The sequence below is a fragment of the Hippocampus guttulatus genome, chromosome 13 (genome assembly GCF_054856545.1).
Source record: "Hippocampus guttulatus isolate MCC_2025c chromosome 13, RoL_Hgut_1.0, whole genome shotgun sequence".
Lineage (NCBI taxonomy): Eukaryota > Metazoa > Chordata > Actinopteri > Syngnathiformes > Syngnathidae > Hippocampus > Hippocampus guttulatus.
The window spans coordinates 9348242-9370950 of NC_141273.1; the positions used below are offsets into that span (position 1 = coordinate 9348242).

The 22709-nt window shown below is 43.3% G+C and overlaps 2 protein-coding genes across 2 annotated transcripts; both read left to right on the top strand.

Moving 5' to 3' along the window:
* Positions 1-117: 117 nt before the first annotated feature.
* Positions 118-16000, top strand: atg2b (autophagy related 2B). The gene is made up of 43 exons (XM_086126807.1): positions 118-203; positions 741-1133; positions 1202-1364; positions 1464-1616; positions 1715-1817; positions 2708-2870; positions 2969-3148; positions 3249-3345; positions 3425-3589; positions 3893-4044; positions 4180-4282; positions 4406-4649; positions 5648-5810; positions 5906-5998; positions 6104-6292; positions 6730-7003; positions 7090-7198; positions 7277-7478; positions 7590-7732; positions 8069-8226; positions 8327-8502; positions 8581-8731; positions 8813-9012; positions 9390-9470; positions 9552-9658; positions 9765-9857; positions 9930-10000; positions 10074-10150; positions 10224-10394; positions 10688-10820; positions 10899-11098; positions 11960-12189; positions 12286-12403; positions 12597-12788; positions 12870-12971; positions 13071-13149; positions 13252-13459; positions 13549-13618; positions 13695-13777; positions 13988-14109; positions 14305-14459; positions 14822-14971; positions 15045-16000. Exons 2-43 carry the CDS (start codon positions 972-974, stop codon positions 15273-15275), a joined length of 6216 nt encoding a protein of 2071 aa, XP_085982933.1. The 5' UTR covers positions 118-203; positions 741-971; the 3' UTR covers positions 15276-16000.
* A 328-nt stretch (positions 16001-16328) lies between these two features.
* tmed8 (transmembrane p24 trafficking protein 8) lies at positions 16329-22288 on the top strand. Its single transcript, XM_086128106.1, has 6 exons — positions 16329-16489; positions 16804-16915; positions 19142-19223; positions 19302-19392; positions 20383-20676; positions 21313-22288. Exons 2-6 carry the CDS (start codon positions 16806-16808, stop codon positions 21528-21530), a joined length of 795 nt encoding a protein of 264 aa, XP_085984232.1. The 5' UTR covers positions 16329-16489; positions 16804-16805; the 3' UTR covers positions 21531-22288.
* Positions 22289-22709: the final 421 nt, after the last annotated feature.

The following is a 22709-nucleotide window of genomic DNA, read 5'->3' on the forward strand; positions in this document are numbered from 1 at the left end:
AAATGAGATAGGCGGTATTTTACTTTTTTAAAACATTCAATTGGCTCACTGAATTGATTGAAAGTAGCGCAGACCAATCGCTCGTAACCTATTACTTTGTTCTTGCTGCGGCTTCAACCTACCATCACCGATCCGGGGAGTGTGTGTGAAGGCTCAGTTTGATGCGGAGTCATGAGAGTGTTTGTAAACAACGCATTTCGAAGGTAATTTAACTGTCAGGACATAAACCCGTCAACTCTGCTCATTCATTTAATATGCGTGAACGCCTCTTCTGTTTTACATGCGTGACTTAGTAACACTGTTGTGACATCTTTTGGTCATTAAATTGACCGATAGCGTATTTTAAGCTTTACAGGCAACTAACCAGCGAGTGTAGTGATGGAGCCATAGCAACTGTTAACCGGCGTGATAACGTTGACTGTCCTTAATATGTTGATATTGCTAGCCAGCTTGGTCACCTTAGACTCGTTAGCTCGACCGGCCGGTTTAGTAAATGAGATACCTTTGTCTCCTGTCGTGACAGCCCCGATAAACACAGCGAATGACTAGCAGTGTATGTCGGCATGCTAAAAGCTATTTTGCATGTCCGTTTGCCCCCTTGACGATCGATAAACAATTGTAACGGCCGTGGAGCGCAATAGGCTGTAACGCCCCGAGAGCTCTTTTAATTTGCCTAGTTATTTAATGAGTGTGATGTAAACGTTATGTGTCAAAGCACTCCCTGTGTTTATTTTGTGCAGGAAACTGGAGTCAAAGCACCGCCTTCACACATCTTTGTGTACCATCATATCCTCCATCATCGTGGAATTCCAATGATGTCAGAATTTACGGGTTTTGATTTCTTTCACTCGACGGGATGGCACAACTGACTCGTTACCTAACAGTCTCTCAGACGAACATATTTTAACCACAGGGCTTTAAAAAGACCTTCCTTTTATCTTTGCACTATACTGTACACGCATCGAGTCAAGATGCCCTGGCCATTTTCTGAGTCCATTAAGAAGCGGGCATGTCGTTACCTCTTGCATCGGTACCTCGGGAACTTTCTGCAGGAAAAATTGAGTTTGGATCAACTCAGTTTAGATCTCTACCAAGGCACTGGATCACTGGCACAAGTGCCCCTGGACAAATGGGTATGTTCGTTTTCACACAAAACAATCGGCACTGACTAGAATTGAAGTAAGCACATTTTGTCTTCTAGTCACTCAATGAGCTCCTTGAGACGGCAGATGCTCCATTTGAGATTATTGCAGGATTCATCCAGACTATTTCTCTAACTGTTCCATGGGCAGCCTTGCTGCATGACAACTGTGCCCTTGAGGTTAAAGGTTTAGAGATGGTGTTTAGACCAAGGCCAAGAGTAGGTAAGCAGGTTTCAGAATGGCAAAAGTTGAGAAAAGCATGACATTGTTATTCATTAACTGCTCTGTCTGAAATTTTTAACATGCCACTTTTTTTTCTAGCATCTGGCACTGAGCCCGTGTACTGGTCCAGTTTCATGACGAGCAGCATGCAACTCGCCAAAGAGTGTCTGAGCCAGAAGCTCACAGATGATATGGGGGAAAACTTCCAACCGTATGAAGGACTGGAGAAGTTTGCTGAAACAATAGAAACAGGTACATGATGTGCCAAGGAAGCCCAGGGAAGCACTTAGAGAAGTTAACGAGTGCAAAGATGCATCAAGTAATTGCTGTTTGAATTGTCTCTCTTCTAGTGCTAAGACGAGTGAAAGTAACATTTTTGGATACAGTTCTGAGGGTTGAACACGTTCCAGAAAATTCCAAAACTGGAATTGCTCTTGAGGTTCGAATCAACAGGTAAGTTGTGACGCATACAAACCCGATTCCAATGAAGTTGGGATGTTGTGTTTAGCATAAATAAAAACCGAATACAATGATTTTCAAATCATGCTTAACCTATATTTAGTTGAATACACGACAAAGACAAGATATTTAACATTCAAACAGATGAACTTGATTGTTTTTAGCAAATAATTAACTTTGAATTTTATGTCTGTGACACATTTCAAAAAAGATGGCAAAAAAGTTCAGGAATGCTCATCAAACACCTGTTTGGAGCATCCCACAGGTGAACAGGTTAGCTGGGAAACAGGTGGGTGCCACGATTGAGTATCAAAGGAGTTTCCTTGAATTGCTCAGTGATTCACAAGCAAAGATGGGGCCAGATTCACATCTTTGCGAACCACTGAGTAAGAAAATAGTCAAACTCTTTAAGGTCAATGTTCCTCAAAGTACAATTGGAGCGTGCCATCGGCCCATGGGCCATACTCTACCCAGCTCTGCCTTATTGGGTATTCAAAATTAATTTCAAAATTCGAAAATTTATTTTTTTATTTCAGTATACGTTTTATTGATCATGCCACTTAATGTTAAGAACAATCGTATGCTCTAATACACTTATCGCCTATTGTAAGGCTTTTAATTATGTATAAAAGGTGACATTGTTATCTTTTATTGCTGATTGGCAGCAAGAAATATCAGAATTATGCGCTTTCATCGTGTAGCCATGTGCCATGTATTTTAGTAAGTTACCAAATATGGTTCCTACAAGGTTCTGCATAAAGGATTGAAGAAGTCCTTGGCTGTAGCAATTATGACTGAGGTCATCTGTTTCAGTGCTTGTTTGTTTGTTGTGTTTTGTGTGTGGATTCTTAATCTAACTTTGTCCCGCTTTTTTTTTTGTCCAGGATTTTTTATTCTGACGAAACTGGAGAGGAGAGCTCAAGTGTGAATGTGCATCAGCCAATCACATTTGCACACAAAAAGCTACAGATGGAAGGCATCACTGTATTTTGGGACGAGTTCGCTGATGTGTCTCAAGCTGGTTCTAAATCCTCACCACCTCCGCCTGTTTGTCTTTTCAGATTCTGGCTCAACTCGTTGCATGTTCCCGCAGCTTGTCAATAAATGCACTCTTTTTTTTTCTTTTTTTTTTACTTGTTTGACAGGAAACAGAGCCAAAGCTCTCTCCCAGCTGGAATCCCAAAATTATTTGTGAGCCTCATCCGCAATTCACAGAGACAATATCCTCAACAGCACCCTTTCAACCTGTGCAGGTTGGGAGTCTCTGTGGTAAAATTGAGTTGTCACTCACGCTGAAAAACAACCTAGCCATGCCTGGAGCAAAGGTGATTCAATAAATCTGTGTCGTACATAAGAATGTGCTGAAATTAGATTTTGCTATTGATATTTAAGACAAGAGGACTGTCATCTTTCTTTGCCTCTCAGCTGGACGTCACCGGCCATATTGACACACTACTCATTTTGCTCTCACCACGCCAAGTTCATCTACTTCTGGACTTGTTTGGAGCTTTTTCCTTTGAACGTGAGCTCCTGTTTGTATGTGTAACAGAGGCGTTTCTAAGCGTTGAACTCTCTGAGCATTTCTTTACTTTTGTATGAAGGTGCACAGGAATGGGCCAAGGACAGAAAAAATCGACCCATGCAGCAAGAGGATGAGTACCGACTCCACATGGAACTAAACCGCTGTCTGAAGAAGGACACTGCAATGGCAGGAGTAGAGGCCGAACTCTTTGAGAGCCAGACGACCCGAACTGTCTCAAGTCGAGGTTTGACTGAAACTAACCTCAACAATAGAACCCTTAATGTCCAACCCCCCCCCCCCAAGTAATTGAAGTAATCCACTCCAGAGACAAAGTATCACTTAACATGTATCTAAACATTTTACAACAGTCATATATAGCGTAAAGAGAAGTTGACCACTGTGAGTTCAATTTTTTTTGTATGACCGAAGAGGTGTTACATTTTTAAGGTTGTACTGTATAGTTCTCTCAAATTGATGTCAATTGTCAGTTATCCGAATGGAGTCTGTTTTTTTTCCCTCTCTGTAAACAAACCTATGGATGGAGTAGATGATGTCTTCTTCTCCATGGCTGACATGGACATGTCACATAGCTTGTCGTCCCTCCCTCCTTTGGGGGAACCGCCAACAGTGGATTTGGATTTGTCACTCAATAGCAACTACTCTGCCTCTCCGAGAGAATCGCCATTGGGAAACACGACTGTAAGTCGAGTGTGTATAACCCAATGAGATCCTGAAAACAAATTCTAGTGCAGGCTTATCGCTAACATGGATAAACTCAGAAATGACGACTGATCTTAGATCTGAATGTATTCTAATGTGTTTTTGTGGTGTCAGGCTTTGTGGGAGGATTACATAGATGTACCACGACAAAGAGAGAAGGAGATTCCTGGAAAGCCACGGGACTCACAACTCCCTCAAACATTATTACGACAAACTTGTAAGTGTGTATGTTTCTTTGGTCAACTACAAATGTACTTTCATTCAAACCAAGGATACTATTGTTTCTCTCCATCGTTAGCTCTCATCTACAATGGAAAATGTCTCCTGTGTTTGCTTTCAGCACATTCGTCCAAAACGCATGGTGACGAGTCAAGGCCAGAGCTGGTGTTAAGTCTGACACTGAGCAGTTTGGCCATCTCAGTCCTCCACATTGACCCGCTCCCACCGCTTGATGCTTCCCCAAGTCCGCTGGGCCCTCTGGCCGCACACTTCTTCAGCGCGGTGGGCCCGAGCCATCTCGACCCAGCTGCCTTCCTTCAGTCTCGATCAGTCTTTAATCACGCCTGTCCCCAAGATCATCTCAGGTGTGCATTTTAAAATTGATGATTATTATTTTGAATACTGTTTCTTATCATGTTATGTCTTGCACGCTGAAGTCCTAAGAATATGTTGCCACGTCCCACAAGAAGGGGTTCTCGGTTAGCATTGTACTTTGTTTTACTCTTGATTGTTTTATATGCATGGCTCAGTGTTTATTGTAGTTATGGCTTAAAGACTCCATTCGTGTAGGTTAGTGATGTGCTCCCAGTGTGGCGTTGTGACAGTTTGCAATTTTTCATTTTAGTTGGTTTTTATTTCATTTTGACTCTTTTTAAATTCAGTTAGCTTTCGCTTCATTTGAATTTTTAATAGCTTTGTTGTTGATGTTTTTTTTAAATATGTGGCTTATTTTTTTGAGGGAAATATTAAAAAAAAAAAGGAAGTAAATTATAGTTCTCAAACAACTGTTGGACCTTCTTCTCTACAGACATACACCAATACTGAAATAAATCCATTAAAAAGGAGCCACGAAAGCTCATTTATCATATTAATTGATGAAAAAGACGAAAGTAAAGGCCATTTAGACTGTATTCATTCTTAGTTTCAGTTCATTTTCATTGTTTTGAAAACATTTTGCTTTTTATCGTATTTCGTTAACAGATGTTTTTTCAGTTTTAGCTTTTTTAATTTTGTTAATTTTCGTCAACCTTGGTTCCAACTTAGGTATGAAATTAGTGTTACGTGGCCACTGTAGAAGCAGAACTTAGTTGGAAACCGAGGACCTCAAGTCCCGACATTCAAAGCAAGACTCGAGTGAGGTCCGCATGACATATATCTTTGACTTTCTCACTTAGGGTTGTCACAGTTCAGATTGCGTAAAAATAAGATGAGTGACTTCCTCTTCTATCTCTGGCATCGGTCGCAAAATGAAATGAAGTGATTGTGTTCAGTCTCCGATGTGCTGCTGTACTTTGTCATAGTAGCGGTCATGTTCTTAACGGGGGCATGAACAACTCAGGGTGACATGTTGCTATTTCTGCAGGTTTGTGGGCCAGGGTCTCAATATCATCTACGAGCACTGTCAGGGATCCAGCCTCCGGACTTTTAGCACCGATGTCTCCCTTGACCAAATGGAGTTGCTGGAGTGTCTGTTCTCTTCAGAGAGCATCGCCACTGGCTCCCAGAGAGGCTTTCAGTACACTGAGGTGCAGCGATGCAATGCTGAATTCGGCACCAGCTCTGCATGCATTTCTTTTTTATTCACAGTATGACACTTGCCTGTTTCTCTGTCACAACACAGCTCCTGACGTTTAGCACTGCAACCAGTGGCAATGAACCACTTAGTACCTGCTTTCACCTGCTTTACAAACAGGCTGAGCGCAGAGGCCCCCAGGTAAATGTAAAATAAAAAATAAAAACACCGTTCATATTTGGTAGCCACATGCATCTGTATCACTCTTGTCTGAGTGGTAGCTTCACCTGTACTTTACATCTGCAGGGTGGCCAGGTGCGGCTCAGCGCCATCCCCAGAAAAGCTGACATGCAGGTAGAGCTGGGCCCTGTGCGGTCCGAGCTCGACATCAGTATTGTGGACCGTCTCAATTCTGTACTTCAGCCTCAGAAGCTGGCCACCACGGAGATGATGGCCTCACACATGTACACGTCCTACAACAAGCATATCAGCTTGGTGAGAAGATTTTCTGAAGATAATAAACATCTCCAGTCAGTTTTGTCAAGTTTAATTTTGAACTTGAACTGAAATGATAAATCATAGACACACACATACACTTGATGAGCGTTATGACCCCATTCTAATATCGCGTGAAGTGAACAAAGGTAGCTTGATGCAACTGTAAACGACATGCCACACTGAAAATCAGTGTTAGATTTGTAATGCCTCGACAAGTATAAGCTTTGTACAGGTTGAATTTTCATTTATGCTCTGTATTGAATGTCAATACAGTAGATTGTGTCAGTTGTCACACTGTTGTCTGATATCTGTAGGCCTGATGATGATTAACGACCATAATCGCCACCACGCGCCTACATCTCTACTTGATTCGTTTTTGCCTTTGAGTCATGATTACTCTCAGTAAATATAGATGTTTGTGTGCATTTTTGCAGCATAAGGCCTTTGCAGAGGTTTTTCTCGATGACAGCCACACCCCTTCCAACTGTCACGTGTCAGTGACCGTCAATGCTCCAATACTGGGGCTTGCAATCCGGTTTCCCATTCCCGATCTGCGCTCCGATCAGGAGAGAGGTCCCTGGTTTCAACAGTCCTTGCAGAAAGAAGTACTGCACCTGGAGCTGGAAGACCTGGAATTTAAAACAGAATTTCGGGGTGGGAGCACACCAGATCAAACCAAGATGGAGCTCACCTTCAGGGAGCTTATTGGTATGATGCGGTCAAAAGCCAAGAAAGTTGACTCTTACCCACAGAGTCCCCCCCAAACTGTTTTCTCCTTCATTTGCCATCCACAGGCAGGTTCCAGGAAGAGCTGGATCAACCAGCTGCCAGGTTCATCAGAGTATCCCACACCATGGACGGAGACATGACAACATCTGAAAGTGTTAAGTTTGATTGGCCACGGTATGCATTGCCTGAACATCATTGTCTTGTCTGTTTTGCATCTTCGGCCACCGACGGCACACGTCTCTCAACAAACAGTGTTGTGTTGAAAATGAACCCCACTGCGGTGCACTCAATCCTCGAACGTGTGACGGCCGAGGATGAAGAAGGGGCCGAGGACAATTTCCTTGAGGAGGAAGAAGAGGAGGGGGCTGCCCACTCACTCAAGGATGTTTGTGACTTTGGGAAACCAGAGCCATCGCCTTTTTCTTCCCGGCGGGTTATGTATGAGAATGAAGAGGTAGGTGCCAAATTCATCAAAAGGTAAAAAAAAAAGCTCTCCATCAATATCCAAACGGCAACTTTAGCGCCACTTTCAAAACTTTTGTAATTTAATTTTTTTAATTTCCAGATGGTCATACCCGGTGATGTTGCTGAGATCACTGACTTCCAAGAAAAAACCATGAACAATTCTCGTTTTGTCCTTGAGCTGTGTTTCCCTAATGTGCAGTTAGCTTTACCCAGCAAAGCATTTTATGAAAAACTACACAACAGGTAAGTCATTCAAAAATTCAATCTAAATAATAAGAGATTCCAAAGGGGGGAGGGGGGGGGCACATAATTGAGAACTACGACCGTACTGTACATCGCATTCTCGTAATAATCCCTAGATAATGTACTGATGACATGACAGCAATCCCGTACTGCTGCAGCGAAAATGCAGCGAGTGTCGCAAAAACAAAAGTACAGTAATATTTTGAATGCACAATCGGGTCAGTGTGAGAACTTGTCTCTTCACAAGTCACACAATAAGTGGATGAACTAAGAAATTGATGAAGTTGTGTTTTAACCAGATTGATTTACAAAGCATTTGTGTTCACTATATTCCAGAATAAACAATGACCTCCTGCTGTGGGAGCCCACCGCTCCTTCGCCTGTGGAAACTGTAGAAAGCATGCCATATGGCGTTGGTCTATCTGTTGCCAGTCAATTGATCAACACTTACACTAAGGACAGCTTCACCCAATTTCGCTCGACTGGACCTGAGGGTGAGACAGCAAAAACCTTTGCCCCTGAAAACTGTGTGCACACTCCGTTTCCAATGTCAAACGCAGGCCGACATTTTGACACGTTGTCTTATGCTCGTAGAAGATACCAGCGGTTCAGATGAGGAGTACATGCACTACTACTCTCCTTCTTCTGACCAAGGATTCAGGTCACACAAGAAGAAAAAGCCCAAAGTTCAGAGTAAGAGCTCCCAGAGCCTGTTCTCTGTCATTATCAACGTCAACCATGGCTTGATTGCTCTTCAAACTAACGCTAAGGTACATTGATCTTCTTCTTTAAAAAAAATCCCTTTTGCCACACTTTTGCCACACTTTTTTTTCTTTTCCTCCCCCTAGAAGGAGGATAAAACACTGGTAAAAAACAAACACGGCGAATTCTGGCTGGAGGTGAAAAATGCGGTGCTGTTCAGTGTGACGCAACACAAAGGCTTCAAAGACCAGCACTATGTCTGCTTCCACACAACCAATAGTTCTATGTATCACCAAGGTATCCATCCGCCTGCACTGTTTAGTATCTCGCCGACAGGTCGCCGTATTAACTGATTTCCATTTGTGTTGACGTACACAGGACTTGTAGATGGAGGCCCGTCGTCTGACATAAAACTGCCATTCATGTCACATCCACACTGGCTGGAACCAACCATGTACCAATCGGAGTCATCACCCGAGAGATCCTCGACTCCCTCAGAGGGAATTGGCTTGGAGGCCCGCAGCATGGTGTCTGTTGCCGTCAAGATCTCATCGCAGAATGCTGAGCGCAGCGTCAAGGTAGGCTGCAGTGATTTCTGACAGGTCATAGGGCGCAACAGTGAGCACAGCCACGACTGTTTGCTTTTTAGGCATTTCAGAGGGAGAAAAGTGTTAACTATATTCAAAGCCGAATACATGATCTGAAACAGGGGTGACAAATTGAAGCAAGCAAAATTTAAAATACATTCTTTGCTACGGGGCAAACAGGATTAACGTTTTTTGAGCAGTCTAGATAACCGACGAACAGCAACACTGATTAAATTCCCTTCCCACTGTCAGTTTTTGTCTTTTTGGAAATGGGATTAATCGTTAGGCCAGATTTGGCCTTGTGTTTGACTTTTGCGATCTATTGGATGTATTTCAGCCATTTCTACTCTGTTGTGATTCCCCCACAGGAATTTTTGGTTGCTGTGGGAGTGAGAGGAGCCACAGTCCAGCACCGAGTGGTTCCTCCCAACTTGGGGTGGTATGATCAGGTAGCAACTCTCCTCTCACATTTATATGACATTGAATTCACTAAAATGTATACAAGTAAAACCCAAATCTCCTTGCTCCAGATTGTTGACTTTTTGAATGTCTCTGATGAGCCTGTGCTGGGTTACGCTCCTCCCACGTCTGTCAGCACCCTGCATCTACATTTATGGAACTGCTCTCTTGACTACAGGTAAAGGAGGCCTGACTGGTCATGCAAGATGAAGTCACTATAAATTGTGTGTCTCTTACTCTGTATTCAAATGTGGCATGTTTTTTTTTTTTTAATCTTTGGACAGACCTTTTTATTTACCTCTGCGGTCACTGCTTGTGGTAGAAACATTTAGCATCTCGAGCAACGTGTCCCTCGATCACTCTTCGTCAACACTCAGGTATGACGTGACTATAATGGAAATCCAAGGTTCTCTTACTTCAGAGGTTTGAAACCAGTAACTCTGTTCCAGGATCATTCTGGATGAAGCTGCTCTGTTCCTCTCAGACAAGTGTAATGTCGTCTCTGTGAATTTAGCACGCGGTAAGTCGACCCTCGATAAAGGGAATGTTTGAGATGTTTTTAACCAGTGCTTGTCCGATTGTCTTGGTCCCAGACTATGTCCAAGTGCTCGACATGGGAACTCTGGAACTGCGAATCACAGCTGTCAAACCTGACGCGAATGAGAAACCGGTAGGAGAGACGTTCCCACTAGACTTGAGGGATCTCACATTTTCACACTTTCTTGTTGTGTTGTTGGTTTTAGACTGAGCCGAGATTTGAACTTCGATGCTCTAGTGACGTCATCCACATCAGAACATGCGCCGACTCCTGTGCTGCCCTCATGAACCTAATCCAGTACATTGCCAGCTATGGGGATTTGCTTCCTCCTGCAGAGCCAGAGGCCAAGCAAACCAGCTCGACACAAAAAAACAAGGTTAGCAGTGGCACCCTTCATGAGTGGTGGAAAGTTGAAATCCTTTGTTACTCTACTAGCGTACATTTTTCAGGGAGCCATACTTCAGCATGTATTTTTCTGAATGACTTTTTACATTTACTCCCTACATTTGAAATCTGATAGCCGCACTAACAAATACATAAATAGTGAGGGATCAGATGAAGTACAGAGTGTGAGTACATTTCCCAAATCAGCCATTCATGACCAAATTACACAACAATCCTGAAGCTCCACATCTCCTCGATGCTTAGCCTGAGTGTTTGTTCCGACAGGCGGAGTTTCTCGGCCGACCCGTCGCTCAGACTCCGCTGCTAGCCGAGACTGAGCAGCGGATTTTGCAGGATCTGATGAGCGAAGCGATGGAGGAAACTGATGGGCAGCATGCTCCCGGGCTACAACAGAATGGTAACGTTTTGGTTCAGAATGATTGTGCCTCTGCATGATTTTTATTCCATTATCATTAATGTTTGATCAAATTCACAGGTGTTCAGGAGGAGAGGAATCGTGATCATGAGCCCCCTCGCTCTGACTTGTTCCTGTTCCCAGATGAGAGTGGAAATTCTGTCCAGGATGCCAGCCCCACTTATCCCATGCTCCACTCTCCTCTCATCACTCCTGTTCCCTGCCTGGCACAGGAAACTGACGACTTCTGTATTCTGGAGACACCCGGTTCCAGAGCAGAGGTCAGCTGCAATGAAAGTACTTTGAATGTCCAGTATTTTATTTGCCACTGCTGCATTTGACTTGTGACCAGTCTTGGGTGTCTCATGCCTCTTGGCCAAAGGCAAAGTCACTCGTGACCCTAATTAGGACAATGGATGGATGGACGTTTGATTAAGCTCTGTTTGGTTTTTGTGTGTGCAGAACAAAGGTCATGGTCGTTATTCTTTTTTTTTTTTAAATGTTGTATGTACTTGAGATCTCAATCTGGCCTTTTAATTATTTACTAGATTGTGGCGACTAGATGTGTGCTTGCATTTTCTGATATCAAAATGCATTGACACACCCGTATTTGCAAATTCACCAGATTTTCTGTTTTTTTACCTGTCAACTCATTTGTTGAAACACTCGCCTTTTTTTTAGGTGGCAATTCAATTCCTTGCAGGGTTACGCTTTTCTTGGTGACCTTTGGTCCCTATTCCCCCCCATGAATATCGGGTTCCACTGTGCACGACAAACTGCTGACGGTGGCAAATAATGAAATCAATCATAATAAAATACAATTCAATTTGGATATAAACAGATCTTGAGGTGTTACACACAAGAAAGTAAACATGGGGCATACTAGGTCTAATCATCATCAATCAAAGATGTAAAAACTGCTATGGCGGTTCAATACTGTGTGGCTCCTGCGACACAAGTGAATTAGTTTTTTTTAACGATGAATATTAAAATCTTCATGAATTAACAAACTTGAGGTACCTCATTGTTCGAAGCAACTCCCATTTTGTCGAAACTTTTGAATGTTAGCGAAGATATTTCGCAGCCGTCTACAACCTTCCCCCGCTCTTGAAGTTGTTATCAGAAGCAACAATGTGTTCCAGGATGTCGATCAGGAGCCCGTCGTAAAGCTTTTCACCTCCGAGCCAGTGCAAATCAAATACGATCACTTCAGTCAACCTCTGGATGGAAGTGATTCCAGTCGTGGAGCGTTGAATTTTCCCATCCCGGAGGTGCGCTACCTTATCAAGGAGATTTCCATTGTTTGGCATCTTTATGGTGGCAAAGATTTTGGCCGTGTAGTGTTCACAGCTTCCCCTGCCAGAAGCCGGGGGTGAGTTTACAATATTTTCAACGATATATGATTTTTTTTTTTTAAACCTCAAAGATAAAGCAACATAAACCTTTTTAACTTTTCTTTGCAATTCAGTACTACTCCCCACAGTTCCCCCTCCCAAACTCCGGTTCGACAGGCCAGAGTTTCAGGACGCACTGGAGGTGGAAAAGGAAGAAACCCTGATGTTCTGATGGAGATCCAACTCAGCAAAGTAATTTCTCTTGTCGATTATTTTCTCCTTCGTGGAGCTAAATAAGGTAACGTGATTATTGTGAGCCCAAAAATTGTGGCAGTGCACCATGTGGTGGCTGATGAGTTTTTGTCACATAATGTAGCATGCATTTCAATCTTTTTTGAGGGGGGGTTTGAGTCATTGACCACCTTCTGTTCATCCTTTTTCTCAGGTGAGATTTCAACACGAGGTGTACCCACCGGACCAGGAGGCCTCAGGCTCACCAGCAGAACAGCCGGTATCTCGCCAGGTGTTTGTTGTGCAAGACTTGGAGATCCGAGACAGACTGGCGAGCTCCCAGATGAACAAGTTTCTTTACTTGTACTCCAGCAAAGAAATGCCCCGCAAGGCTCATTCTAACATGGTGAGTGAGAGCACCACACGTGTATTCACCTACTGTCATCTCAGCGTGGTGTCGGGTAACTTTTTGCTTTCTGGTGCTTAGTTGACAGTTAAGGCGCTCCACATGTGTCCTGAGTCTGGCCAGGCTCCACAAGAGTGCTGCTTGCGTGTTTCCCTGATGCCTCTCCGCCTCAATATAGATCAAGTAAAGCATGTTTATGTTTTTGTGTGGTAAAATGATAAAAAATAGCAAAATAGTCAGCTTGAAATGCTGACTATTCTTTTTTTTTTTTTTTCTTTGAAGGATGCACTCTTCTTCCTAAAAGACTTCTTCACGAGTCTTTCCACAGAAGTGGAGTTTTTCTCCCCACCGAGTCAAGATGGTAATTGATTCAACTTCATCATCAATAGGCTCTCCCAGCTTGCTTACACCAATCTGGTTAAAACACAACTCTGCCTGACTTAAGCCTTTTATCCTGCTGCAGTGAGCATGTCCATGAAGAAAGCCTCCACCCCAGAGATCTCATGCAGCTTCTCCAAGCATCCTGCCTCTAACCAGGAGCCGGCACCAATCATCTCCGTGCCTGCCCAGAGACGTTTGAGCCAAAATGGTTTCTCCATGTGTGGCCGGGAGGAGCCTGGCGAGGGTGACACATCCACTGCTTTATTCTCCGACCAGCCCATATTCTTTAGGTTGGTGACAGATAGATTGAATACATTTTTTAAAAAGGTCTTTACAGAGCCTCCTGGTTTTCTGTTTTTTGTTTTTTTTTGTGCCACAGGGAGTTCAGATTCACCTCTGAGGTTCCCATTCGCCTGGATTATCATGGAAAACATGTGTCATTGGAGCAGGTGCTGACTCTTAACAAAGCTTTGAGTCCATTCTACTTGTGGTCATTGACTGACACCATTCAATGTTTTCTCGCAGGGAACATTTTCAGGGATCATTATCGGCTTGACACAGCTGAACTGTTCAGAGCTCAAACTGAGACAGCTGTGCTACCGGCAAGGGTACGCTTTTTTTCTTGCAAAAAAAAAGTAGAGGTGCAACGATTAATCAACGAATCGATTAGCAAATTAATCAATAATTATTTTTGAGAATCCATTAATCGTTCAGACCCTGTTTTATTTTAAATTGTCCAAATCAGCCTCTCAAGGGAAAAATATTCCCACATTTCTTTTGTTAAATGTGGCTTTTGTTTTCTTGGAACTGTCTTGCAGCTTATTAGGTGTGGATAAACTCTTTTCCTATGCAATTAATGAGTGGCTTAATGACATAAAGAAAAACCAGCTCCCGGGCCTGCTGGGTGGTGTGGGGCCCATTCACTCGCTCGTCCAGCTGGGTAAATATCTCCTTCAATTGCATGCATATGCTCCCATTCCCTTGTTGTTGTAATTAATGAAAGCTGTTGGCTCGAGTGTCCAAACACTGTACCACTTAAATTAATTTATACCTTGTAAGCACATTTCCAAACTACGTCCTGCCTGCTGGATATGAACTACGCTAAGCCATTGCATAAATGGTCTGTTCTGTTCAGTTCAGGGATTCCGGGACTTGGTGTGGCTTCCAATTGAGCAGTACAGAAAGGATGGTCGTATCGTGCGTGGCTTTCAGCGTGGCACCGCCTCCTTCGGAACGTCCACAGCTATGGCCGCTCTCGAGCTTACCAACAGGATGGTGCGGACCATCCAGGTAAAATGCTGTCTTTGCCGTTGACAAAGATCAGATGTGCACTTCAGGTCCAAGGTCCAAATTTTGATTGTCCATTTACATTTGAAAGTGGCACATAACCCATTTGACTGTAATGACTAAACACATGAGGGTCCACATGGGCATATACTGTACGCAGAAATGACTTGACAAGTGTCAACACCTTGCAACGAAAACATGGAAGTGAAGCAATGCCCCACATGTTTGCAGTTTGCTAGTCACAAATTGATCTTTTTTGGGGGTGGGGGGTGAATATGTAAATTGTAAATCCAGGCAAAAACTTCATTTAGATGAATAAATGCTTTTGTGATGATTGTGTGCTCCATTTTGTTTGTTTGTCATAGGCAGCAGCGGAGACAGCCTATGACATGGTGTCTCCAGTGGTGAATGAGCGCGACACAAAGAGGGTAAAACGGTTCTCACACTATGGACTGGCTCATCAGCCCGTTGACCTGAGAGAGGGCGTGGCCAAAGCCTACACAGTGGTGAAAGAGGTAATTAAATAAGGTTTGAATATTCATGCAACACTGCCATTTCCTCATGGCAAATTGTTGTTATCCCCTTCAGGGAATCACAGACACAGCACTGACCATCTACGACACGGCTACCCGAGAACACGAACAACGGGGCATGACTGGAGCAGTGGGCGGGGTTCTCCGTCAGTTGCCGCCCGCAGTGGTCAAGCCCCTCATTATGGCCACGGAAGCCACCTCCAACGTCTTGGGTGGCATGAGGAACCAGATTCACCCTGATGCCCGACAAGAGGAGTCCCAAAAGTGGAGGCAAGGCGAGGAGTAACTGAGAACATCTGTCCTGCTGTAAATAACGAGCATCTCATGACGGTTGAGGTCACCTGTTCCCTCACCAGTGCCTTCATGGTCATGCTTATCAAACTCAGTAGAATCAAAGGGACACATTCAAGTCATATCTGTATTGGGTTACGTCGTCTTGTCAGTAAGATGCAGCATCTACACATGTAATGAATAAGATGACATGTTCCGTTATCTTTGTCATAAGGAATATCTCACTTGTGACCCCGGATTGAAAGTACATGTACTCTGTCTCCTGTAAATAGTCAAATTGGTACCATTTCATGCAGATATATGAAGAGCAGTGTAGGATGTACAGTTATGTGGAGGTACAGCACTTTTGAGAAACTTGAAAGGTTACTTACTGCTAGTTTCAAGAAATAATGGTACGCAGTATGGGGCAGCTTCCCCCCGCCCCACCACCACCGGGATGGGGGTTATTTTCCAGCTGTCAACATTGGCAGATTCCCACCTGTAGCTGCTTTAATTGTCAAAACCAAAATTTGGGATCTGTTCTGTTATTTTGATCCAAAGTCTTAAGATATTACTCATATTTTTCTTTTGTTCTCTGATTACTGTTTTTGTTTTTTTGTCGCCATGGGCTGCACTCACCTTGTTTTATTTGAAAGTAACTATTGTACATAAATGTACAGTTCATTCTTGACTTTGTATATAAAAAGCATGAGTGGCAAATTAAAAACGTACAATGTTAAACATTAATTGTGTCATTTATGCAAATGCAGTGGTGTCGCTGACACTGCAACTCTGATATAAATCTTTGAATCGATCTGCTGAATCGAAAATGACGTTGCCATAGCAACAGAGGGACACTCATACTTAACATTGAGTATCAGAACTTAATAGAATTGTTTCAAAAGTTTCGATATTGTGTTTTCTTTGAATTGCATTACGGTGGAAGCACTCTTGTCAAATTCCGAAAATCATCTTATCCCATTTAAGAAACCAAAATCCTGAATATTCAGGCACAGTGTAGGTTGAGCAATCCCCCAAATCTCGCGAGAGGAGGCGTAAAACTGCACAGCCTTTTGCCGTGCGACTTTCACGGAAACACCCGGAAGTTTCTAAATTTCCATTCGATCCGTCACATGACTGGAGTGACATGAAAGTCTATTTCACGGTCGCCTGAGTTGAGACTCAAATCATCTGACGACATCACGCTTCTGTTTTTGGCGTTGCACCGTGGTAAGAACCCCTTTTAATGCTGTCCAGCAGCAGCTAAGACTCACCTACACCCCCCCCCCCTTTTCCCTCTGTTACGTCATAACGTGCGCTAAGCTAACATCGTGGGGAAAAAAAAACATTTTGGGACGACAGAATTGTGTGGCTGCTTGGTTCGCTTGTCAAATACGTATGTCGAACAATGTTAAGCAAAACAGCTGTTATTTGACAGTGTCCGGTTCGCGCTGCCTTTTTACTTGGCCCTCCCTGTCATCCGGTGGGGCGGTGCTTCATCTTGGTGAGCCACGCACTCTGTGATGTTTGTCTTGTGTTGATAGCCATGGAGAGGTTGGAAGACACATCAGAGCTGCAGTCGCGGCTGTCATCGCTGTCCTTCTCGTCTTTCCCAGGAGTAACATCCAAACACTGCGACAGCGACCCGACCGACAGGTGAGCGACTCCCTTGGAGCTTTTAGTGTTGTTATTAGATACTACAAAATGTTCATCATTTTGCATCTGTTTTATTGTCACTGAGTTCACTTGTGTTCCTTGGTCCTCAACTGTGAACTGTGGCAAAGCCGCACTTGGTTTCATTTGACCAACCTTTGTTGAGCCAAGGCACCATTTTTACATTAGAAAATGTCAGAGCGCACCAGCCCAAAACTATCTACCAAAAAATCTGAATACTGATGTCAGTTTTGATACAAAATGACTTACTTTCCATGAAATGTTGGCCTGTTTAATTGCACGCAAAGCTCATTCTAGCAGAAAGCCTTTTATTGGGTTGTATGAATGGCAACAGGTGGATCCACAGGTTTTGTGTACCTTGTGCCCATCCCATCGAATGCCCAAAGGCAGCTGGATAGGCTCCAGCACGCCAGTGACCCTTGAGAGAAAAAGCTGTTTCAGATAATTAATGGATGGAAGGATGGATTATTTCCCGTAGCACCCCAGATGATCTGTCATGGCACAATAGTGCGCAATAGCACCTTACTTAGTATTATTATTTCCCCAAGATGGCACCCAAGTAGGCAGCCGTCGGCAAGTGCTCTTCAAGAGCTTTGCGTTTTTTGTTGTTTTTGTCTTTTGTCACATGGTGTTGTTGTTACGCCGTGTGGTCCTGATGTGGATTGTTTTCAGCATTTGTGGCCACGACATTCGTCAAAGAATCTGTGCTTGGTGGTTGCGCCTTCTCGGAAGCATGCGTATACCAGCACTGATTTTGATTGGGAGGAATGTCGGCGCCATTTGACTGTCGTTGCTGGACAGCCCCGGGGCACTTGTGTTTTGCGCCTGTAATGGGCAACATTTTTCACAGCCCCGCTATGTTCAGCGGAGAGATCGGTGCTGTTGGACAGTCTGCGGCTGCATGGATGCAAGGCTTGAGGAGCTGACGATGGAAAGAAAGGAGCGTCAGCGCAGAGCGCCGATGCGTATGTGGAACTGGGAGTCGTGGCTTGGAATTGAAGGGGATTTAAATGAGACAGGAGATGAGATCTAATCTCTTTTTCATTAATGGACGCTACAGCTTGTTGTTGCTTTCAAACTTAGCTTGTAGCAGACGTGTGCACATTTTCAGCATGACGTCTTTGATCCACTGGTGAAAAGGACACTTTGAATCGCTCCTCTTTCATCTATAACTGCTTCAAACAACAACGTGTATGCAGGAAAAGTGGTTCAGATTGCATGACTGTCTGTGTCTTATGTGTTGTGTTGTATTATTTTGTCATTTTATCTTAACTGTTCTTTTGATGTCGGAGCGGGAACCCGCAGCTGCTCCTTTTGTTGTCTTGTTGTCTGGTTGAGAGGGAAGAAATTTCATCTGTGTTGTATGTTGCACATACAGCGCATTTCACAGTAAAGTTGTACATGACTTGACTTGACTTAGGAATCACTGTATTAGATTACAAGGAGGTTACTGCCAGGCAAGTAATTAGCACATCGGTTACACAGTTCTGAGGTTGGGGTTTCAAATCCAAGCAACAGCCTTCATGTGTGGAATTTGCATGTTCTTTTTTATTAAATTAAGACTAAATCAGGGATGTCCAACTCATTTCTGTTGCGGGCCACATCGTGGTTATGATTTTCCTCAGAGGATCATTTTGACTGTGAACCCACATAAAAGTATGTTTCATCTTGTCACATATACACAACAAATTGATTGATAAAATATTTTGAAAGCCAGTAAAAAATGTTTCGTCAACATTTTTTTTAAAGGGCAATTAGTAACAAAGAATGCTTGCAGTATCTGAGTGTTTTCAAAAGTGAAGACTATTTGCAATTTGGGTAATCTTGGGGTAATTTTGGTTTTCTTTGCGGGTCACATTAAATGAGATGGCGGGCTAAATCTGACCCCCAGGCCTTGAATTTGACACCCGTGGTCTAAATTGTTCTAAAGGCCACATCTCACTGAGCAGCGAAGGTTTGCAAGTGTGTGCGCGCACGGCGAAAGTTGAAGAAAAACTATTTGTGACCATTAAAACTGTTTAGGAATTATTGGCGAATGTCTTTGCAAGTGTTTACAACACTGAATGAGAGCTGACAAAAAAAAAAAAAAATCACAACTTGCTTTTGAACAATTATACAATACCAGGTATTGGTACTCGCCCAGTCCTAAAAAAAGAGCCATAATGTGTTGATTTCATACAAGAACAACGTGTTATTTGATTACTTCAGGCTCCAAAACACAGACCTCTCCGCAAACCTGACCCAGTCGCCAAAACAAGCTCATATGGATGCATCTGAGCAGTGTGAAGAGGTGAGTTGATGTGCATGTTGCTGAAGTGCATGTTGATGCAGTATTCCTGCTATAAATGTCTTGTTTTTGTATTTGGAGGCTAATGTCGAGGGCCCCGCTGTGCACGCCTCAGGGGATCAGGGTGAGAAGAACGGCGCAGAGAGCCCTCCGCTCTCCGCTGAGATGAAAGGTTTGTATGTCATCATGATTGATGTTTTGTTCTATGCAGGGCTTAGGTTCACGCAGGAGAATGCGTCTTTGGCTGGCGTTAAGAATCACTCAGTATTCACGTTATGGTGTCCTTTCGTACCTAGTGTCCATTTTGTTGTGCTATTCAAATGTGTAGTCAGTACAGGCAGTTCCCGATGTAGTGCCCTCCTTCAATGTTTTCCATAATGTACGTTACAAAGGAGTGAACAATCAACGGTCACTCGACCAGCAGAATATCTATCCGCTGAAAATCTCTTTTCTGTTTCTGGGGTGTTGTTTGATTTTTGGTCGGAAACAAATTCATGAGTTGTGGTGCAAAAATCTCTTGAAAAATGTCGCGCAAGACTCACAACATAAATGGGCACAATGCTTTATTTGTATTCGTTTTGTAAAATGCACTCATCTTAAAATGTACGGCTGATTACCTAATGAAGAAAATTAGCCTAATACATGCGTCGAACAACTATTGATACGTGATCACCAGAGAAAAAAAGTGCATACAAATTGCTTGTCAGACCAGTGATGCAGACTTTCAGTGATACTGTATGGTCATATTTTATTTCCATTTAGCACTGGGGCTGTGTTCAGAATCACTCCTTATGCACTATCCACTTTGCAGTACTGTTGGAATGTAGAGGTTATCCCCTTCAGTGCCCTCAACGTATCCCACAATGCACCCTGAAAAGTAATCAAAAGTAGTGCTCTCATATCCCACGATGAATGTTGCGCCTCAAAAACATCCGTAGTATAAATACAGCGACACATCACAACATGGACAGACATAACTATATGTATTTTTGTTTTTCCAGTGCGAATACAATGGGTGTCCAATTTGCATATTTTCACTATTTGCAAGCTGGCTCATTCCCTCTCCTTGAAAGCGGGTTGGTAGGGAATGAATAAATGATTCTTCGCACATCCTCTGAAATAATTATCAACATGCCGCTGTTATTTCCTGCTCCCGCTGCAGCTGAGACGCCACCCCTGAAGCCCCCGTCGACATGGACATCTGCTGCCCTCAAAGAGCTCAAGGCCAAGCTTCGAACGGAGAAGGACAGCATGGTGACGGTTTACCGAGGCGACATCATGACCGTGCACGTGCCCACCGTGCCAGAAGCCAAGAAGGTGTGCTGGGAGTTTGCCACAGATGGCTACGATATTGGCTTTGGCATCTATTTCGACTGGACTCCCGTCACGAGTCGGGCCATCACCGTGCACATCAGTGAATCGAGTGATGATGAAGATGAAGAGGAGGAGATGGAAGGTCAGCAGTTGTAAAAGCACGCAATAGAGTGGAGAGAAGAAAAAAAATGTCAACGCGCCGCTGTTCAAATGCTAGGTTTTGTGTTTTGGTGAAATCAATACAAACGTTTAGAGAGGCCAAGTCCAACCAAACAACTGAGATAATGTGGTTGCGTCCACAGTCTTCCAACTATGGATGCTTCTGTGTTCAGAAGCAACCAGTCCAACTCAAAACTCATGTTCAATGGCCACCATTAACAGCGCCTGTGATCATACTTTGGGCCAATTTTTCTTCAGATGGAACTTGGGCCTTGGACAAGGTGGAAGGAATTATGAACAGTTCTACTACATCTAGAATTCATGGGACATAGTCAAACACACTTTAAATAGTGGCAGGTGTGTGCCGACTCCCGATTCAACATGCATTTAAATGTGATTGGTTAATTCTGAACGCAGATACGCCTCATTTATATGAGGGCAACCACATTATTTCAGATTGTTTTTAACTTTTGCTTTGAATTATGGTTGAAAAAGAATTATATTGGTGTCTTTGTTTTCTCTCTCTCTCTGTCTCTCTGTGTATATCGTGTGTGAACCTACAGTATATGGTCGTCCAGTGGCTTTGTGGTTTATGTCTGTGTGTTTATTTGCATTGCAGGCCCGGTCACCAATGGAGATGTGGAGAAGGGCTCCAAAGCACAAAGCAACTCCAACCTGGTCGAGCTCATTCCCGTGTACCGCCAGGACAGCCACTTGAGCGTCAACGGCGGCAGCCACGACTTCCCAGGCGAAGGCACCTACCTCTTCAAATTCGACAACTCCTACTCTCTCTGGCGAAATAAAACCCTTTACTACAGAGTTTATTACAGTGCCTAAAAAAATTCCAAATCTTTATGAATGTATGATTGAAAGAAGGAAATTACTCTTATTAGAGCTATTTTAAATGATCTAAAGTTCAAATAAAGAGGTTACATATAGGGATATCTATTTTTTACCACTCAGCTTGTGTTGCCAATGTCAAATCTGAAGAAGTCTTTCATTTGCAGCCGTGCCGTTAAAAAATCCGATCTTAGACATATACTGTGACATCTGTTAAGTAGCGGTTATCAGGGAAGATCTACGCAGCATCTACTTGCTAGGTGTTCTTAAGTGCTCTCAACGCGTGTATAATTTGCTGTTACTTGTAGTTTTCTTTTTCACTGCACCTCAATTAAAGATCTGTTCTAATGCGTTGTGTGTCAGTAGGGGACATAAATGAAGAATGTACAGAAGCAGGCAATGGCAGATAGTGTGTGTGTGTGTTTTTATGACAGGATTGGAGCCGCTCGTTATCACATAAAGCTCTTATGTAATAGTGATTCAATATTTACATTTGCTCAGTCCCTGGCTTTAATTTGCAGTCATAGCGTTTCATCTATATGTACTGTAGTTTGTGCACAGGTCTATATGTGAGTGAAATTCACTGTGTATGCTCTCTGACTATTAGATAGTTCTGTTCCGATGCATTTCAACTACCTTATCTCATGTCACGTGCTTTAAAGCTTCCCTTTTTTTTTGCGTGAGTTTGTTCTGTATCTTATAAGTTATGATGCTCCTGAAAATTTATATTCCACAATAAAGAAAATAACGTCTTATTTGCTGTGTAAACATTGCGAAAGTGCAAAGACTGCAAAACTGCACATGAAAGCATAATCTGACTTGAAATGTTCCAGGCATTGTGGTTCGCAAGAGCCTACAGTATGTGCTCCACAATTAGAAAAAGTCTCCTGTGGCTCCATTAAATGTGGCATTAGGGGAGTGATGTAACCGTTACCAGGATCCTAATGAAACCTCAGCTTATTTTCAGCTACCCCCACAGGGCCAGGTTTACCCATGTTTTACTGGATTTACCTTATCCAAAGTACTATCGATGAGACTGCATTAAGCAGCTTGATTCAATTTCAAACATGCAGTCAAGGATCAGTGGTAGAGTGGGCGTCACCCAACCCCAGAGGTTGTCGGTTCAATCCCCAGCCCATGTTCAAGCTTCCTTTAAGAAGAACCCCCCCCCCCGAT